This window comes from Tripterygium wilfordii, chromosome 3 (genome assembly GCF_013401445.1).
Source record: "Tripterygium wilfordii isolate XIE 37 chromosome 3, ASM1340144v1, whole genome shotgun sequence".
Classification (NCBI taxonomy): Eukaryota; Viridiplantae; Streptophyta; class Magnoliopsida; order Celastrales; family Celastraceae; genus Tripterygium; species Tripterygium wilfordii.
In genome coordinates this window covers 3020266-3040016 of record NC_052234.1, presented here as the reverse complement: position 1 = coordinate 3040016, position 19751 = coordinate 3020266, and the positions used below count along the sequence as shown (strand labels likewise).

The 19751-nt window shown below is 37.0% G+C and overlaps 1 protein-coding gene across 1 annotated transcript; it reads left to right on the top strand.

Moving 5' to 3' along the window:
* The first annotated feature begins 9640 nt into the window (after positions 1-9640).
* Positions 9641-17797, top strand: LOC119993980 (tobamovirus multiplication protein 3-like). Its single transcript, XM_038841195.1, has 11 exons — positions 9641-10121; positions 10680-10770; positions 10873-10925; positions 11024-11116; positions 11199-11270; positions 14268-14340; positions 14446-14491; positions 15608-15671; positions 15759-15812; positions 16270-16347; positions 17293-17797. The coding sequence occupies exons 1-11, from the start codon at positions 9966-9968 to the stop codon at positions 17383-17385; spliced, it is 873 nt and encodes a 290-aa protein (XP_038697123.1). The 5' UTR covers positions 9641-9965; the 3' UTR covers positions 17386-17797.
* The last annotated feature ends 1954 nt before the right edge of the window (positions 17798-19751 follow it).

The window sequence follows — 19751 nt, the reverse complement described above, 5'->3', positions numbered from 1 at the left end:
ATTTCATGAGATTTATGTATTCTCTCTCTCAATCTTACTTGTCCCCTCTTTCATCTTCAAGATTTCCACCCTAATTTGAAATTGGGGTTTGTGGATCATTGTAACTTTGATATATTCTACTGGGTCTTGTCTCTCCATCCTTGGTAAGTCTTCTATGTCCTAGAACTTGTTTTGATTCGATTTGATTAAAACGAAGAGTTAGGGTTTTGGGAGAAATTTAGGGATTCTTGGGTATTAGCTGTTAAATCTTAGAATCAGTGTAGTCAGGTTTTAAGATATACTATTTATCGAATTTTATCTTGGAATGAGATGGAAGGTTGTAAATGGATGAAGAGAAGTAAATTGTGTTGATGTTGATATGTAGTACGTGTTGATGAACTTCAACAAGATTTGCGGTAGTTATGGGTATTCGCTACTAATATGAGATAGGAATTTCTTATCCTTTTTATTTCAGGACACTTTCAAGCCACCGAATTGCTTGAATGGTAAGCTTTGGTTTCCGTCTCGATTATTTTCAAGGGGAAACAAGCCTTGAAGGCTAACCATTATTTCTTTGTATTATTGTCAACGATAGTGTTGTTGGTGATTTAATTTGTTGAATATATATAACCCTTGAAATGCTTGGCCATAAATTGAGCATTGTGTGATTCTTCATGCATCATGATAAATGGGTGTTTCTGCATATGTATGTTGCACGAATGACATGATTTTTAAGAATTTACACTAGACGCATGGTGAGATCCAAGGATGGACCCATGCTCATGTTAGGTGATAGATTTTATTTGGGCACATGCATGGATGATGGATAGGAGCCTTGTGATGGTCCTAGTCCATAGGATTCCCGTAGCAGTATTTATTATTGCACGCTAGCTAGTTATCCAATGCTAGGCCAAGCATGGCAGGTTGAGGTATCATTGTGGGGCCAGCAGTGAGTGGTTGCGATCACATATATGTCAACCTTCTCTCTAGCAGTTTGAAATTGACGTTGATGGGATGATTGGTGTTCGTTTCTTGGTATTGATTGAATGCTAGAGAGAGAGGTAGCGCTGGTGGATTCTCGTCGGTTTGTCACCGTAGGGAGGGAATCTGATCCGCTTGCTTGGGTGTCATTGGAGGTGGATATGGAGGTTCAGTTGGGTTGATCGAGTGCATTTGTTATATTGCATTGCATATTGTTGCATCAATTACACGTTGTTACTCTTTCAGCCTTAATATTCTTTACTTGTGTTCCACTGTTTTGTCCCTATTGAGCCTCCTGCTCACCTTATCTATCTTCCCTCCCTGCAGGTGAGACAAGACCTAGTGCATAAGCTGCAGATCCACAAAAGGGCGCGTGACAGTGGTGGCCTAGATTTTTATTTTGTTGTGTCTGGATATCTATATATATGTATGTATGACTTGTTGTTTGCATGTCATAGTTGTGTGAGTAGGTTATTATACTAGAAGTTCTATATATGTTTTGGATGTGGATTGTGTTTGGTTGGTCGAGAGTGGTGTCCCGTGACTATTGTGTGTCTGATGATGATGATGGGATATGTGCATGACTATGGACTCTGAAGGTCGGTTGATTTTTTAAAGTGTCGGATACTAGTTGGCTTGTTGTGTGTTCTGTTACAGGTTGGGTTCCCCAATTTATGGGGAGATTTTGTCGAAATTTTGAGTGAGATCATAATGACTTGTGATATAGCACGTGAGGTGCTCGTTTGTGTTATCATTTTCTTCACACTCCATGGATCGGGGCGTGACACTTACAGAGAAGCATGGGAGAGGGAAATGAAGGAGATAGAGAGGATGAATCCTGGGGCATATGCAAAGCCCAATACAATTGATCCTAGGTTGTGGTATAAGTCCCGTTTTGGTGGTTATGCTAAGTGTGATACATTATTGAACAATATATCAAAAACATTCAACTCAACCATATTGCAATTTAGAGAGAAGTCACCAGATTACAATTTAGAGAGAAGTCAATAGCTATCATGTTGGATGAGCTAACTGTTACTTCATGAAAAAGTGGGCAGAAATAAAGAAAAAATTGGAGATTGAGCATAAGAAATCTTGAAAGTGGTTGCTAAAATGGGCAGTAGAGATGAAATTTGAGGTTCAATGCATATAGGAGAAGTTTGTGGTTGATCTTGATACCATCTATTGTAGTTGCAAGAAGTAGGAGCAACAGGAATTCCATGCAGTCATGTTGTTAGTTGTGTCTATAGTAGAAGAAGAAAGATAAATGAGTTTGTGCTTGCTTGTTTCAAAAGGGAGGCTATGCTCAATGTTATACTTTCATAATATACCACACAAAAAGACCAGAAAGATGATCCAAGACACAACAAGATGAAATTTTGCCCCCAATAGTATACAAAAATATTGGTAGGCCTAGGAAAACGAGGAGAAGTTAGGTTGGTGAACCATAAAATGAGAAAGCTTCCAAGGTTGTCATGAGGATAAGCTATAGCAAGTGTGGTGGTAATAAGAACAAGGCAAGGATTTGTAGTGATGTAGGATTCCTAAAAATGTCAGCCCTATTGTAGGTGTTACCCTAATGGAAGTTGCCGGAGGGACTGTGAGGCCTAGGTCAGGTGCATCTCCAGTGGGAGTTGCTGGAGGTAGTTTGAGGCCTGGGGCAAGTGTGCCTCCAATGGGAGTTGTTAGAGGCAGTGTAAGGCCTAGAGCCACTCCAGTTAGTCTAATTGGAGTAACATGAGACATTGTGAAGCCCAATGTAAAATTTAGATTAGTTAGGCCACTTACAATACAAGCAATAGAACAGTGGAAACCATTTGATACTGGTAGTGGTGTTAGGCCTTCTGGAAACTATGTGAGGCCTTTTGGAAAGAGTTATAGACCACTTGTTGCGTCAAAAATTTCAGTGTTTGGACCTCAAACAATGCCAACAAAGTACTATGGCCTCAACACCTACACTGTGAACGATCCACATACTCGAGCAATAAGTGTTATTCAAGGAGCAAGTTATTCAAAAAGAATTATTTCGTCAACTACCCAACAAGTATTATTGTTATGCATTTTTCTTACTTTAATTTCATCAACGAATTATCTCATATTCTTCTCACGGGCTTCTACTATTGCTTATGAGAAGGGCAATACTGGAGGATCATTTTCAGGATCCACAATGAGCGCTAGTACTCAAGAGTCCATGAGCAAGTGAGAATCTTTTTCTGAGTTGATTTGTAATGGAGCTTATGAAAGTTTGTAATTGATATTATGTTGGTTTGTCATTGAGCTTTTATCTGGTTTGTAATGGTGTTATAGAGCTATATTGATTTCTTTTTGCTCTGTTGGATTAGTAATGGAGCTTCTTTTAATTATGTTATGGTTGGAATTTGTTGAAGCACTGCCACAAAAATTGATTAAATATTACCTTGAAATTCTACAAATAGAAAAATCAAGAGAATGACTAATTGCTGCCCTGACTTAACTAAGTACACCTCAAAAACCCAAAAACACCTTCATCTAATGACACTCTACTTGACCCTACCATTTTGTTTCCCTCTTCTTCCCTTCAGTCTCCTTCTTCCCTCATTCTGACTGCACCAGCGAAGATTACACTACCCCCATCATGTCTTTGATGATGAAGATTGGTCACTCTTTTGACCAGAAACAAAGAAAGAGATTGATAAAGAAAATAATAGAGAAAAGTTGTCCCGTTTGATATTCTATCTTCTCCTATTGAAAGATAGTGAAAGAAATACTCTTCCTTCTCTTACTATTATATCTGCCATTCTTCTTTTCTCTCTCGCACTCTTCTTCTTGTCTTCATGTTGGTGATGGGTCTTTGAGATTTTTGAGTGGTCTTTGTGAGTCAGTTCTGTCCGTGGTGCGCATGTGCTAGATTTGGAAACTGTAGTTGGAGAGAAGATATTGGGAATTAGGGTTCAAGGGGTGCAAATGACTTTTTTGTGAAAAAACACAAATAGGGGTGTACTTATAATTTATATGTTTTTAGCTAGAGTTTATTTAGATTAGGGTGTTCTTAGTTAAGTGAGGGGTGCAAATAGCCCTCATCTAAACTCTAAACCATAAGCTTGAGATGATGGCTAAGTCACGAACTAGGTCACTATTTTTAAGATGATTTTGTGGCTCCACCTCTAAATTGTGCTAGCAGTGAATATTAAAGTCGCCCCCAAGATAAAACATCCCAAAATCTCTGTAAGAATCGTCTTTGTACATGACGAAAATCAAACTTCTTGTGTATTTCAAGGAGAATAATCTAGCATGCGAATACTACTTAGTTAAGGACTCTATATGGTAGTTACTATTAATTAGTGTTTGCTTTCAATTAGCTTAGTTTGGTAGCCAAGGAATAGTTTTCTATTTGGTTTTGAAGTAATAGTTTGAGCAATATTTGCTTTGTCTCTCTATGGCTATATAAGTCGAGAGAACATTAGGTTTTTATTCATTGAATTAATCAAACAAAAATGAGAGTTTATTCTCACATCCGTCTGTTCTTTACTTCAATTTAGTCCAAATTATATCATTTGTGCTTTCATTGTGAGGTTCCTTTGAATGGGTTCTCAAAAGGAACAAATTGAGGGTTCAAGCCTCCACCGCCGATCTTCAAGCTTCAAATGCAGAGATACGATTTGATATCCAAGATATACGACAACAAATACACTGCTTGGAGGAGTTGATTGTGAAGGGGTTCGGGAAGAAGACTAATGCTCCAAAACCAGTCCACAAATCACATGTTCACCATCATCACAGTAGTGACCCTTGCTCCATGACTAGATCTGAGAGTGAATCATTGTCCGAAGAGAAGGGGACACTGACCATAAAAAACCATGACAAAATTCCAGCAGCAACCAAACCAATGATAAATTTTCCGTCGTTCGCTGGAGAAGATCCGATAACATGGTTAAGTAGAGCCAATCAGTTCTTTAAATTTCACAAGATAAAGAAAGCAGTGAGGGTGAATTATGTAGCTTTTTCTTGGAAGGAGAAGCCAACTTGTGATGGCAATGGATTAAACGAATCTACCATAAGGACAAGAAAGAAGTCAGATGGAAGGATTTTGAACAAGAGGTGTTTACTCGATTTGGCATGACTGGTTACATGAATCATAATGTGGCGCTGTCTCAAGTCAAACAGACTGGCAAATTATGAGATATTTTGAAGGAATTCGAGAAGTTATCCAAACCAAGTTCATGGTTGGCCTGAGAAAACCCTGGTCGACACTATGATTAGTGGGTTGAAATTGGAGTTGTCATGAGAAGTTAAAGCCCATAGGCCTCGAATTGTTAGAAAAGCTATTGAATATGCTCGTTTGGAGGACAAAGTGAAAACAACGAGCAATGACGAGCTTCCACACCTTTCTCAGAGACACAAAACCCATAACCTAATAGTGCAACCCCAAAATCTCTACCACCTGGAGTTAAAAGACTTTCGTGGGATGAGATACAGAAGCGTAGGGAAAGGGGATTGTGTTTTAATTGTAATGAGAAGTTTATGCCGGGACATAAATGCAAGTCACCCCAGGTATTTATGATCGACACTCATGAATCAACCTTTACCCTTGTGGACAAGGGTTGTCTTGAAGAGGACGAGAATGATGAAGACCAAACTTCTCGTGTATTTCAAGGAGGATAATCCGGCATACGAGTACTACTTAGTTAAAAATTCTATATAGTAGTTACTAATTTAATTAGTGTTTGCTTTCAATTAGGTTGTTATTCATTGAATTAATCAAACAAAAAAGAGAGTTTATTCTCACATCCGCTTGTTATTTACTTCGGTTTAGTCCGCGTTCTATCAGTATACAAGAACACCAAGAATTGTTATACTTGTTTTTGTCTTTCTCAAATTGTAAATCTCATAGAGACTCGTCCTTCTATTTATAACTAGTGAAAAAGTACGTCTTTTTCACTAAAAACATAACGACATGATCTTAAAAGAAAAGTTGTAATGTTTAGTTTTAAAATGAAAATAGGTTAAAGGATTTGAACTTTGATCTAGGGCACAATTTTCAAAACTTTAACCACTATCCTACCCTTCAACTCATGTTTAAGACATGCATTAAAGTTATTTTAAATATATATAAAACATCAGCAAAATTCAATTGCATCATTGTAGGTTATTTATTGTGTGTACAAGGACAATGTATGTATTTTTATGTAAATTTAGGGACTAAAAGTCTCACACTTAAATTGTTTAGGGATATATCGTTGAACTTTTCCATAATTTGCAGTGTTATTGAACCTAGCCCGCGAAGTGACTCGTGATAATAGTTTTTGAAGGTCAACCGGTTGACCCGAAGGGTCAAGCGTTGAACCGCACATTTCAAAAATAATTTATTATTTTAAAAAAATAATAATAGTACAATAAATCAAATCTTCATTTAATTATACACTAAGAGAGAGACATGGGGTTTTTTTCCTTGTGATTTGGGTCCCACACCTTAGAAGAGAACTGTTATTTCTTGTCTCTTAGGTTCCACGCCTAAAAAGACTAAAAGAGAGTGTCAAAGTTGATTTTTTCAGTTTGAATTCTCCCACATCGAAAGAAAATCAACAAGAGAGATGAAAAACTTGTTATAAATTAGTTGTTTAAGTTGCCAACTGCCATAGTTATGTGTTAATGTTGTGAAGAAATGGGACCCGTAAACGTGCGGGCCTCAAAGTTAATGGTAATAGCGTGGGTCTTGAGTATGATATTGCTATTTTTCGTTAACCCGCAAGCCGTGCATATCTCACGGTTAGTGGGTTGAACCGTAAACTCGGCGGGTAAAAAAAGGTTGATTGCTTAAAGGGGATGATTAGTGACTTGACCCATTTTTTCCAAAAAAAGAGGTTGAACCTAGTCTGACCTGCAGGCTGAGCTAGGTTCAATAGCATTGTAATTTGTCACATTGAAATTCTCCCATGTGCCATACAGGCTGAGCTAGGTTCAATAGCATTGTAATTTGTCACATTGAAATTCTCCCATGTGCCATATAGGTGTTACGCATACATTTTTCGATCTCATTCTCACTTAAAGCATGAAGGTGTCATGAATGCATTTTTTGATCTCATTTTCACTTAAAGGATGAAAGGAAAGGAGTACTTTTCCAACTTAAAGGACGAAAGTAATACTTTTTCATAATTGAGACATAAAAATAAATAAATAAATGTTTAGGGATGAAAATAAAATCATGATTGAGGGGAGAAAAAATCTTTTTACCGATCAAAAACATTCTAGAAATTTGAAATTTCAGCTAAAAGGGATTTCAACCCCCTATCCCATCCTAAATTATATAGAACCAACACCTGATCAGGTTGAATCATATTTGCACCCAAGATTTTGCTAAGTACACCCCAAAATCAACAAAAACCTTAATCTATACACACCCTCGCCTGACCCTACCCTTTCCCTCCGTATTCTCTCTTTCTCCTTCGTTTCTTTCCTCTCTCTCACTTGCACAGCTTCTCTCGCGATTCTTGGGCGATTTCTTCGCCGGAAACGTCGATGGACTGATGGGCAGAGGCGACGATGATGTTATGGATTATAAGGCAGTGATGGAAGACGATGAAGACTCCTTCGACAGAGAAGAGAATGTTGATGATGAACTGGTAATCATAACCCTAACCCAACAGAATGTGCTTGTTGCTATGGTTTAGTTCATATTACTCTTGTGGTTGTTGAAATGACATTGCATTTGCATCTATTTTCAAGGCAATGTTGTTGAGTCACCTACCCCATTGATGGTTGAAGCAGACACAACCCAGTTTTTTCAAACAGAGATAGTATGGACTACAACCTAGTTTCTTGTAAACTATGTACGAATTCCCTGGTCTTTTAGAAGTGATTTTCAATTTTTTTGATGGTTGGTTTATGGATTGTGTAGGAATTCCACAGTAAAGAGGTTGTTGTTGAGTATGCTAGGAGATGTAGCTGTAGGCATTGGAGTAGTTGGGGTTGTTAAAAGATCAGACTTGAATGATCAGAAGAGAACCCCTAGGATTTTATTTGGGTGTGAGAGGAGTGTTGGATACAGGGCAAAATGCATTCCAAAGAAGAGAAGATCATCAACAAATAAATGTGGATGCCCATTTCTCTAAAAGCTCAAGTGACAGATACAGCAACTGGGACATGGGGGTTGGTTGTTATGAATGGGCAGCACAATCATGCTTTGGTAAAAGCTTTTGAAGGGCATTCATATGTAGGTAGACTAAGTGTAGAGGAGAAGGAAACTGTTGAGAGGCTAAGCAGATCAAGGGTAAAGGCAAGAGAAATACTGAATCACCTGAAGCTCAACAAATGTATCAACAATCAAGACACTCTACAATGCCATAACTGCTCTAAGGCTATCGGAGACGGCTAGTAAGTCACATATGCAACAATTGTTCAAGTTATTAATTGAGAATGGTTACGTTACAAGACATCATTATGAACCAGCAACAAAGGTGTTACAAAACTTGTTTTGGTGTAACTCTACTTCAATTCAGCTGGCCCGTGCTTTTCCTTTTGTTTTTATGCTAGACTACACATACAAGACCAACAAATATAGACTATCTTTTTGCAATATGAGTGCAGAGGAAGAAGCAATTATGTGTGGGCTTTGAATTGCTTCAGAGACTAGTTTGAGATAGTATTGGCAGGTGTGTTCATATGTGATAAAGATATTGCTTTGATGAATGCATTGAAGACTGTTTTTCCAAGTGCCAAGTATTTGCTATGTCGAGTACATGTATCTAAGAATGTCCTCAGCAACTGTGTTGGCTTATTTCGATTGAAAGCTGAGTTTGATGATTTTATGAACTGTTGGGGAATTGTCATGCATGCAAAGACAATTGCAAAGTTTGAGGAGGCAGTGAAGGATATGCAAAACAAGTTTAAGGATCATCCAAAAGCATTGAGTTATTTTAATGATTCATGGTTGAGTAAATACAAGACCTACTTTGTGGCTGCCTGGGTTGATCAGTTTTTTCATTTAGGGAACACAACAACCAACAGAGTTCAGAGTAACCATTCTAGCTTAAAAAGTATCTCTCTAACTTAGTTGGTGGATTTGTCCAGTCTTTTAGCAAGATTAACTTGTTACTACAAGGTCAAGTTGTTGATATAAAGGCTTCATTTGAAGACAATCTAACTAGAGTGACAATTCGATTTAGGATTCCTTTGTACAAGGAATTGGTGAATGTGGTATCTACTGCTACCTTGGAGAAGATTGAAAATGAATGTACTTCCATTGGCAGTGTAGGAGTTAGTGCAGAGGACTATGCAGAAGACACTTTCTAGGTCGAGGCCACGTAACATAGCAATCGTGGAGTTGATAGATTGATTCAAGGTCATCAAATGAGCTAGAGGACTATGCAGAAGCTCAGGGCAAAGCCTTCTTCATTTTGTTTAAGACTGATATAACTTCCATGTTCATTTTGTTTAGGACTGATATGACTTCTCCTTCTTATATGATTCTGGCTTCATTTTGTCTTTCATTCCAAGTTGTTCTATAGGTATAATACATGGGATGAGATGCTTTGTTGTTGTTTTATGTTATAGGTAGGATGCAGGTTGTAAAATTAAAAAAAAATGAGGTGAACTCATAATTATTTTAATTTTATTTAGGATTTATTTAGGATGTGGCATATCCAACAAATAATAATGGGGTGCAAGTAAGATTGATTTCGATCAGACCACAGGTAGGACAAGCTGAGTCAGCCAACTCGGAACGTGCAGGGCGAGACGCGTTGTAGATCAAATTATACAACTAACACCGGCTATCGCCGGTAGATTCGAGAAAACCCCCACACGATTCATCCCCTCCTCCGCCATCCTCACTTTTCTTTCTCGCCGGATTTCTAGTCTTGTCGGAGACATACCATCTCGTTGAGAGAAGACTGAGCATAACAAATCAGTTTGTTTTTTTTTTTGGTATAGAGGGAGAGAGACCTACACGTCATTCCAATCTTCCTCCCACATATTGAATTTTTTTGCATCAGAGAGGGAAAGGAAGAAGGAAAAGGTGGGCTTGCTTGATGGGGCGGAGCAGCATACAAGTAGGTGGAGCGGTGATGGCGTACAGTCTGAAAGAGGCGTCGAATTGGTGGGAAGACATAAACAAATCTTCATTTTACGATCGCATCTTTAACGTCCTCGCCGCCCTCTATGGTCTCGTCGCCATCGTCGCCTTGGTCTGCTTTTCTGTCCCTCTCTCTTTCTCTCTCCTTATGTGCATTCCTACACGTACGACACGTACGTTTTTACGGATTGATGTCAATTAGGTCAATATTAATTGAACAACGAATTAATTGAGCACGAATTTATGAACACAAATATATGAACAAATTGAAACCATCGTATGTCTATTTGTTGTTTTATTTGTATATTAATGGGAATTCTTATATCTGGAAGGAAGAAAATGGAGGAGTTTTGTTGGGTTGGTTATTTTTTTTGTGTATAAATGAGAGAAGGAACTACCTTTTAGCTGAGGTTTCTAAGGTTTATAATCATATGTGATGAATTTTCGAATTTTGGCTCCTCATCTTTTCTGTTAGTTTATGCTCCTATGTGTGCATCTGTATTTGTCTTCTGTTAATGAGCTATGGGTCTATTGTTTCAAACTTGTTCTTCGTGTTTCCCCAGCGGTAGCGGTGTGCATTGGAAGTGATGCTTATATCAGTCTCAGTTCTTGTAGTTGTTGTACTTAATAAGGAATTTCATTTATTGACTTGCTAATTTATTTTTGAAAGGTTCAATTGGTAAGGATACAATTGAGAGTTCCAGAATATGGTTGGACCACGCAGAAGGTTTTTCATTTCCTCAATTTCCTTGTAAATGGGGGTCTGCATTGAAATCTCTCTCTCTTTTTGCATTCAATATTATTTTATTTTCTATTATGTGGATGTTAAACTTGCATTTACTGTGGTTTCTTTTCTTTTGCAGTTCGAGCTCTAGTTTTTGTTTTTCGCCGAAATGTAGAACAGTTACATCCACAGGTCTGCAATGCGCATGAATTATATATATAGTTTTTCTTTTCAGTACATTGGTTTTTAGAGTTTTTCTCGATTTAGTGATGGATATTGAACTTGTTTAGATTGTCCAACATATCCTGCTTGACTTGCCAAGCCTTGCTTTCTTCACAACATTTGCGCTTTTGGTTCTGTTCTGGGCAGAGATTTATTATCAGGTGATGCTTATTTGCAGTCCACTTCCAATCACGATTTGTAGCTGCTACTTCAGTGTAATTATATCATTAATTTTTTTAACAGGCACGTGGTGTATCGACTGAAGGACTTAGACCGAGTTTCTTTACGATCAATGCAATAATTTATGCAGTTCAGGTTAAGTTTCTCATTCATAGTTTCTCTAATAAGTTCCAGAACGAGGGAATTTTCCAAGTTCAGTTTCTGCTATGTGGAAGCTACTAATGTCGATGACAACATCATAATACTATATAGCCTTTAGCTTATAGTAAATCTATTTTTATTGGTAATTTGTTTGGAATGATAATAAATTTTTTTGGATGGAAAAAATGATCTTGTGGGGCATTGGTTTTGTTTCTAGCCTAGTGTGATTGCCTGATGCAGCAAACTTTGCAGCTAAAATACTTATGAAGTCCCTCAGCTCATAGTTTAGTTTCCTTCTTTAGTTTTCATAGTCTTATTTCGATGTGATATTTCATGTCTCAACTTTTGTTGAATCCTTTGCTTCCTGCTCTCTTAGGTTCTTTCCCCCAAAGAAGTTAGTCTATCATTCTCCTTCCTGACATGGTGAAAACAACCATCTTACTTTCTTTCCTTCTACTTGTTGTTCTTCTTTATTTTCTTTCTTTTTTGTTTTATGGAGGGATTTTCAGTACTTGATCACATTTTAGAAAAAGTCCGTTCCCTTTTTGAGATCGACTTTTTTTGTACTTGCAATACCATGGGCTTGTCCAACAACGGATTCTGACATCTATCTTAGATCCTCTTCCTATAGTTTAAGAATGTGTGGTTGCAGCTAAGTTTGGTAAACACATTGGCGAATAAGTGTTGTTGCAAGTTTTTGTTATGCTATTACTCATGCATATTTGTGACATCCATATTTCCATTATAGGCCCAGTCCTATCATGTAAGGAGTTTGTGCCAATCCAACAGGCTGTGTGTGTCTGTGACAACTGACAAGTGAGAATGAGGAATGGAATTGGCACCACTTTATACTTCAATTAATCTCCAGTTCAATTTTAGTTTAATTCCATTCGCAAAGTTAAAAGCATATTATAGGAGTTCTAACTCCTCATCTCTCTGGCTCAAATATTCAGCATTTTTTACTACTACGAATGCTTGTTTCTTTATGAGAACCAATCTGAAAAAGTTGTCATGGTTAATGAAAGACCTTCTGAAAAAATAGACTCAAAATTTCCGAGAGGAGTGTGGCGGAGTTTGATGTGTTATGCCTGAAGATCTTACTCCACTCCACCTTTTCCTTTCCAAATTGCATTGGGGAGACTTTAGAGAGAACGGTTCTTTGGCTCTCACAGATTTATGCAGATGTGTTCGTCGGGTTGATGAATTTCACATCTCTTACATCAATTTTGAAGAAAAGTTGAGGCATCAATGTCAAGAATTTCCATATTAATGTGGAAAATGTGTACAAGTTGATTTCACCTTTGGTGGTTGGTAGACTTGAAATGGGATATTAACAAAGTGGCCGTCCATTCTAAAATGTGTTGATTTTGGGAAATGTGAAACTGATGCCTCCATTGCTAAGGAGCCAATAAACTACCAAATGAAGAAGTCAGATTGAGTTATCTGCAAAGTCAATAAAAGATAAGTGGGCATGACATGAACTTCTCTTCTATATAATGGATTAATGGGATTTTACGCTAAAGGATTGGTGCAAGTGGATTAGTCAATGCATTTCCAATTTCTATCAACAGTGTTTCTTCTTGTTCTCTGGGTTTTAAGCAAGAGGATTATCTTATCTTTCTTTCTTTTTTGGGGTTATTTTGCTGATGGATGTTCGTAGTAGAATGCAATCCAAACCTGTGGAAAGAGGTTTGTTGAATGGTTTGTAGGTCGAAGGAGAAGTAAAAGGTGGGTTGGTTGGTGGGCACTCAGGGAGAAGAAGAGAGGGGTGGGGGTGGGATTTGAATGGTGTCAGATCTCCTTATGGTAGATGATCATCGAGTCTTTTTTGGGGCAGAAGTACAGCAAATTAGTCACTGGAGTAGCATTCTACTCTGTTATGAAGTTGTTACGAATCTACTGTAGATTTTCATAAAGGTAATTTGACCCCTTGTAGCCAATATCTACTGTGTGAATGCTAACACACTGATGGATTTGGGTTGGTTTAGGATCATTTTATCAAGATTAGGTTTGAGCTTGTTTGCTACTAAATAAGCCGATCCCTCAATGAGTAGCTCTCGAACGTCCTTTTCTGTTTACACCCATACGGTGGATGTCATGCACACAAGGAGAAAAAGAAATAATTCGCTACAACAAAGTTGGGAATTCAACTCTAAAATAAAGCATTTTTTTCCAACTTAAAACGATTATGAGCTGAGGTTCCTATGCTTATATTGACTATGAAACACTTGGATGAGATTCTAATGGGGGCTATATACGGCATGACAATTATTTATTTTTGACTTTATATTTGTTTTTGTTTTTCCCAAATTTTGGACTAAATAGTTAGCTAGGTTGAGCTATTATTTTGCTGGCAACTAGTTTTGTGACTCCTTGTTCTTCATAGTCCTGCATCTAGTTTGAAATAGGGTGCCTTCTGTGTCGGTTAACCAGACTATAGTTTGAATTGTTTTAAGTTTTGGTCTTCTTTGTCTTGTAACAATGCCGTTGAGGCTATTTGGTTAGCGTGTTTGTCATTTTGTTCTTCCACCTTTGTGCTTTGTAAAATTTATTTTCATTTAAAAAAATAGATACGTATATGCTGGAAATTGAGTTGGTAGCAGAACTATTTGAACAATAGCGATGAAATGACTCCTCTTTTCTATTGTTGCCCAATGCATAATAGGGTTGGAGGTTCACTCTCTTTTATGAGGTCTTGGACCTTTTTGTTTGTTTTTCTGTGTGGATGTATATAATGTGGAAGGGACACTAAGTCGATGTGCCTCATTCCTAGACAAGAGATCAGTGAGATCTATAAACTTAAGTTTATTAAAATTGCTTTCGTACTTGACTAATATCAACAGTAATTAAGATGCTTTATTACATAATATGGATTCTATAGGGTCAATGTTTTATAATGACGATGGTTTTATTAATTTAAGGATCGTAGTTTTTAGTGTTGCTACTGGATTTTTTTTTCTGGCTCTCATTTCTTTGATTAAATGTTTGTAGATCGCCATGTGGTTTGCATTATGGTTGAGACCTACCCCTGTTGTGATTGTCGTCTCAAAAATGTTCTTTGCAGGTTCTAACCACTCACCCACTAAATAAACTCTATGTACTGCTTAATAAACTCTATGTTCTTTGATGAGTACTGTTATTCACTCCAATAATTTTATTCCCCCGGCAGGAGTATCTCTGTTTGCAGCCCTTGGCTTTCTGCTTTATGGTGGGAGGTAATATTTATGGCAGTCTATTTCTTATTACATTTGAACACAATCGGTGATTCTTTGTTGTGGGGTGGTATAGAAGATTTAGCAATATGACTAACAAATTCAACATGTCAAAAAACAAATGTAAAATCTTTTTTTTATCATAATTTTGAAGTTGTTAACATCAGGGGAATCCGTATAAGCTATGGATTTAAATGTACTGTAACTAGACCATCAAGAGAATCTATTTATACCGGGCATGTATAGTAGCCGCTATTGTTTTTTGTTGAATCTATTCTGTTGTTCTGATTTAGAAGTCAGACTAAACAAAAAAGTTCATAGTATTATAAGTTTTACCGTGGTCTAAATAACTTTAGTTGTGAGACTTGTCTTGTAAAAGAGTTCTGGGTCTCATTTTCTAAAGAGCTTGCGATGTCACTGTGTCGTACGTGTTGTCCTTTAGATGGAATAAAGGTTATTTGTATAGCGAGTGTTTAGTCGTGGAGCTTGTTCAACCATCTGTATCCCCTGTCTTTGCTATAGATGTGGATATGGAGACCTTGCAAGAAATATAACTAATTGGAGTTGCCAAGTTCTTAGCACCATTATGTGCTGTCACTAATGGGTCCTTTTTGTGCATCATGTTGTCCTATCTCTTGGGAGAGGTGATGGTTGATTACATCATTTATAATGCTTTGGGGCATATCTTTCGCTACATGCACAGAATAATCGACATCAAGCTTTTAAGAATTTGTTTTAGTTTTATTGTGCCACCAAAACTATATGCCCATTCAATATCCAAGCATTTGGTTTGAAATATGCATCTAAGGGGTCAGCTATGCCTCGAGTATTTTGGGTAAGTTCTAGTCATTTGCAGTACCTGAAAACTTTGCCACTTGGGGCCATATCTAACTACTTGTAGATAGAAATTTACATGTGATACATTTCCATGTACAGAAGTAGCTTGGGACATGTTTTTACGGTAGTAACTTGGGGCATGTTTTCGATGTATCAAGTTATTGAAAACATGTCCAGTAGTTATGGAGGAGACAATGTGGTGGGTAGTGAATTTACCTTAGCTTGTTGTCCATGATTTGTGCAAAGCCAATGCCTTCACTTCTCTTTGTGATCTTCTGGCAGGCTTTTCTTGATGTTGCAGCGGTTCCCTGTAGAATCTAAAGGTCGGCGTAAGAAGCTTCAAGAGGTAATTATTTGATTCCAAACTTAGTATTATTTCTTGATTATGTCTGTGTACTTTTTTGATTTGTTATTTTTGTTTGTGATTGTGCAGGTGGGATATGTAACCACCATATGTTTCTCATGTTTCCTGGTCAGATGCATTATGGTGAGTTTATGTTAAGCTTCATTATATTGTAGTTGCCTCTTGGTATGCTTGGGACTTGTAATATGTTAGCCAACATGATGAGCCAAAAATAAGAAAAATGAAGAAAGGCTATGAGGATGGTCAATTTGATATTTTATAGAATCACATAATATCTGCAGTAATGTAAAATTTCAGGAACCCATAACATTTTCCATAAACGTGTAATTTGTTCAATTATATCTATTTACCTGTATCTCCAAGGTTCACATGTGTTAAATTTTATTGGAAATTTAAATGGTTGTATCGTTTAATTGATTCAACGCAAACCAAAGTCTCCCAAAAGAAGCAATGCAAACCTTAAGTTTCCCAAAAGAAATAGCAAGGAGTGGAAAATGAGAAAGCAAAAAAAGAAACAGCAATGTATAGCCCAGAGTTATAGCTTCAGCTTTTAATCTCTGTATTTGTTTGATTCTTTCAGGAGTGCTTTAATGCATTTGATAAAGCTGCTGACCTAGACGTTTTGGATCATCCAGTCTTAAATTTCATATATTACTTGGTAAGTTATGGTGTCTTGTTATCTTTATGCTTGTTAGCTCTAGTAATGAGGGGAATAAATTTATTCGGAATAATATGTATGGCATGTTTTTCACATATCAACTAGTGGTCGGGAAGGTTGATTTCTTTGTCCTATTGCCACGTGGCAGCTGGATGGAAAAGCTAAAGGGTTACATTTGTGTAATCTTTTCAATTTATGTTTGAAAATGCATACTGTTGTGTTCAAACTTTGCAGTACTAGTGGCTTTGCAACATTCGGCAGGTTAAAATTTTTTAATTAAGAGTGTGGATATTCTTGTCAACTGTGTTTTTACTTTGGGGAGGAAAGATTTCCTCATTGAATAAAGATCATGGCTTTTAGGATCTGAATTCAGATGGCTGACTAGTTGCTCCGTTTATTTGATGGAAACTTCATTTTAATAATTTACTTGACAGAATATTCATTTTGAGGCTCTTTTGGATTCTATAAATGTGGAGAGTTAACATAAGGGGAACTGCCTAAAAGCCTCTTACCCTAGTTAAGGTTTTTGTATAGGCAGTTTGGCACTCAAAGTGGGTCTCTTGTAAATAGCTCTCCCTGGTTTCCAATGGTAACATATAGATGATGTTCGACATCACCGACTTTCTTTCTTTCTTTCTTTCTTTTTTTACTAGTGAATGAACAGGATTTTTGACTTAATGATCAAGACATGACAGATCTTGGCTTGAGAAATTGAGTTTAGTTTGTTGGTGACGGACTAATTGATATGCCTAGTGCCAACTACAGTGTCTGACATTGTGTTTGTGATCCAATTGCCATTTTGAATGGTTGGGTCACAAGTTCTTCAAGTGTTTGTTGGTTTATAAAAGTGGAGTGATGCATTTCAATTCTTGTTGTTTCACTTGCTCTTCCAAAGGATTGTGTTTTCTCACCATCTGGTTTGTGTTCCTTTGCCCCTTGCTGCAGTTGGTGGAGATATTGCCATCTTCTTTGGTCCTCTTCATTTTGAGGAAGTTACCACCAAAACCCAGTATCACTCAATATCATCCAATACGTTAAAGGACCATGTAGAATGGCAGCATGAGGGAATTGTGTTGACATCAGAGACTGGTTCATAAACAAAGGGGGGGAACAAACATTGAGCATTGTGTTTGGAATCACAAGCTAATCTTGCGGATTTTTAGAGTGAGTATGTTTTCACAACGGATCATGGATAACGTTGTAAGGAATGACCTAAAATTGTGAAATATGTTGTGATTGTTGCAGAAAGTGATTTACTTTCAGATACCAATACTACTGACTGGAAAGAAATGAAGATTTATTTTTTGGTGGGGGTCGGGGTTTGGATTTGTTTGGGGAGAAGAAAATATCCTGGTACTTGATTATTGAGATTTTTATGTGTATGTTTACTGATGATAACGTAATCTCTTAACCTATGCCGGATTTTTTAACGGTTTGTCCATTTGTTTCCTATTTCCTTATCTTCTAATTGCAATGGATATTGAATTTTTGAAAGCTCGTAAACAGGCAGTTTGATGAACATCATAAAGGTGGTAAGTTGTAGCCCAGATTATATCAGATGCAGTTTTTCTTGTATCATCAGGTACATCAAATGCAGCAATTAAGAACATATGCAACTTAAGATCAATGGGAGCGAACCTGGACGTGCAAGGCGCTTGCCCTGTGATGCCTGCCTGGACGAGCGAGGTTTTTTCCCTGTGATGGGTGGGATCTTGTTTTGATTGTAGGACAGGGAAGATGAATGGCTGAAGGAGGATTAGAATGTTTGGGGAAGATAACTTTGCAGGTGCAGTTATATGAATGTTCCTCCACTACCATTCAAACCCCTTGTGCATGTCTCTGATTTATTTATTTTTTTGAATGTTAGGTTTTACTGAAAATTATGACTACATTTGAATGGTAGGTCTGATTATTTCTTTCGAAATCTTGGAAATTAAGTGGACTGATAGAATATGCTCATCACTCACTTATTTTTAATTGAGCTCTTCTTTGAAAGTGGAATGGTAGTGAAGTTCGGAGGATTTGAAAAATTCGTTTCACACCAATATCCCTTTGCAGTCCACAGATCCTAAGTTCACACGGAAAAGAGATGGCACTGTTGAAATTGCTTTTCCGACTCCTACTATGGCAACTGCCCCGATCTTTCCTACCATTGCAGTTATTGAGCCTTCTCTTCCTATAGCTGCTTTTGATGGTACTGGCCGACAAGTCTACGCCTTTAAAGATCCAGTTTCTCGACATTGAGGGTGTGTTGGATTGAGCTCATGTAAACATGTAGTCAAGCAATAATTGACCACCTTACCTTCATATTTATTTCCAATTGATTAATGATAAACTGACCTGTCATTAATTAGCCAACAACTACATAACTATATATATATTTATCAATTTATATACTCATGGAGTAGACGTTATAATGCAAATGAGTCATTGGTTGAGTGATAATGACTTTGCATGTACCTGACTTTAGGTCATGGATTCTAGTCTTACCTCCTCTTGAATATTTATAAAGAGGTATGTGGGTTTAGTCTATTCCTGCGTGGGCTTGGTTTGTGTCCCTGTTTGGGGCCTATTGATACCTGTACTTTCCTAGGTTTGGGCTTGGTTTGTCCCCCTGTAAATGCGTGATTGATTTGGTTCAACTAATAGGCAAAACACAAAATTACGTATTTCCAAAAACAAAACAATGAAAAGGTGGTTACAAAATGTGTAGTCATTAACTTTACATAAGTGAAAGAAAATACTAAATTAACAGCCAAAAACGAACATTGGTGAGCTCCATCGGCCCCAAGTTTCATGTGCCCTATGGGTCCATCTAAAATACTAAACTAAAAAATTGTTATAGCTGAGCTACCGTGATCTGTTACATAGCGATTAATCCTTTAAACAAGATACACGACCGTTTACAAAAAAATTGAATTGCGTAGTTTTTTTTTTTTTAAGGAATTGCGTGGTAGTTTTGTTGGACAATAATGTTGTTATAATAATAAAATTGATTTAGTACAAACAATAATACTTGTTTTACTATGAAACAATTATTTGTTTCCCATATGAGTTTTTCTAATAAAATCTTGCAAAATTGTGGTTATCAAATGATAGGAAGACGTGGAATCCATTTTGAGTATCAAAAAATCACAAAAACAAAACCGAGTGCACCGATGACCGATCCATCATCGTGCCCCAAAATCAATTAATTTATTTTTGAACAAATAATAGATAGCATATATTTATTATGGTGAATGAATGATATAATTATTTATTTAAAAAATGATACACAGTGCATCAGACTAACCTTCAATCCACCGACTTGTAGGGTCTCCTATAAAAAAAATACATTGGATTTCGCTGTAATTTAATTTAAGGACTCTACAATTTATTTACTTTTTTTACAAAAATTATGAATA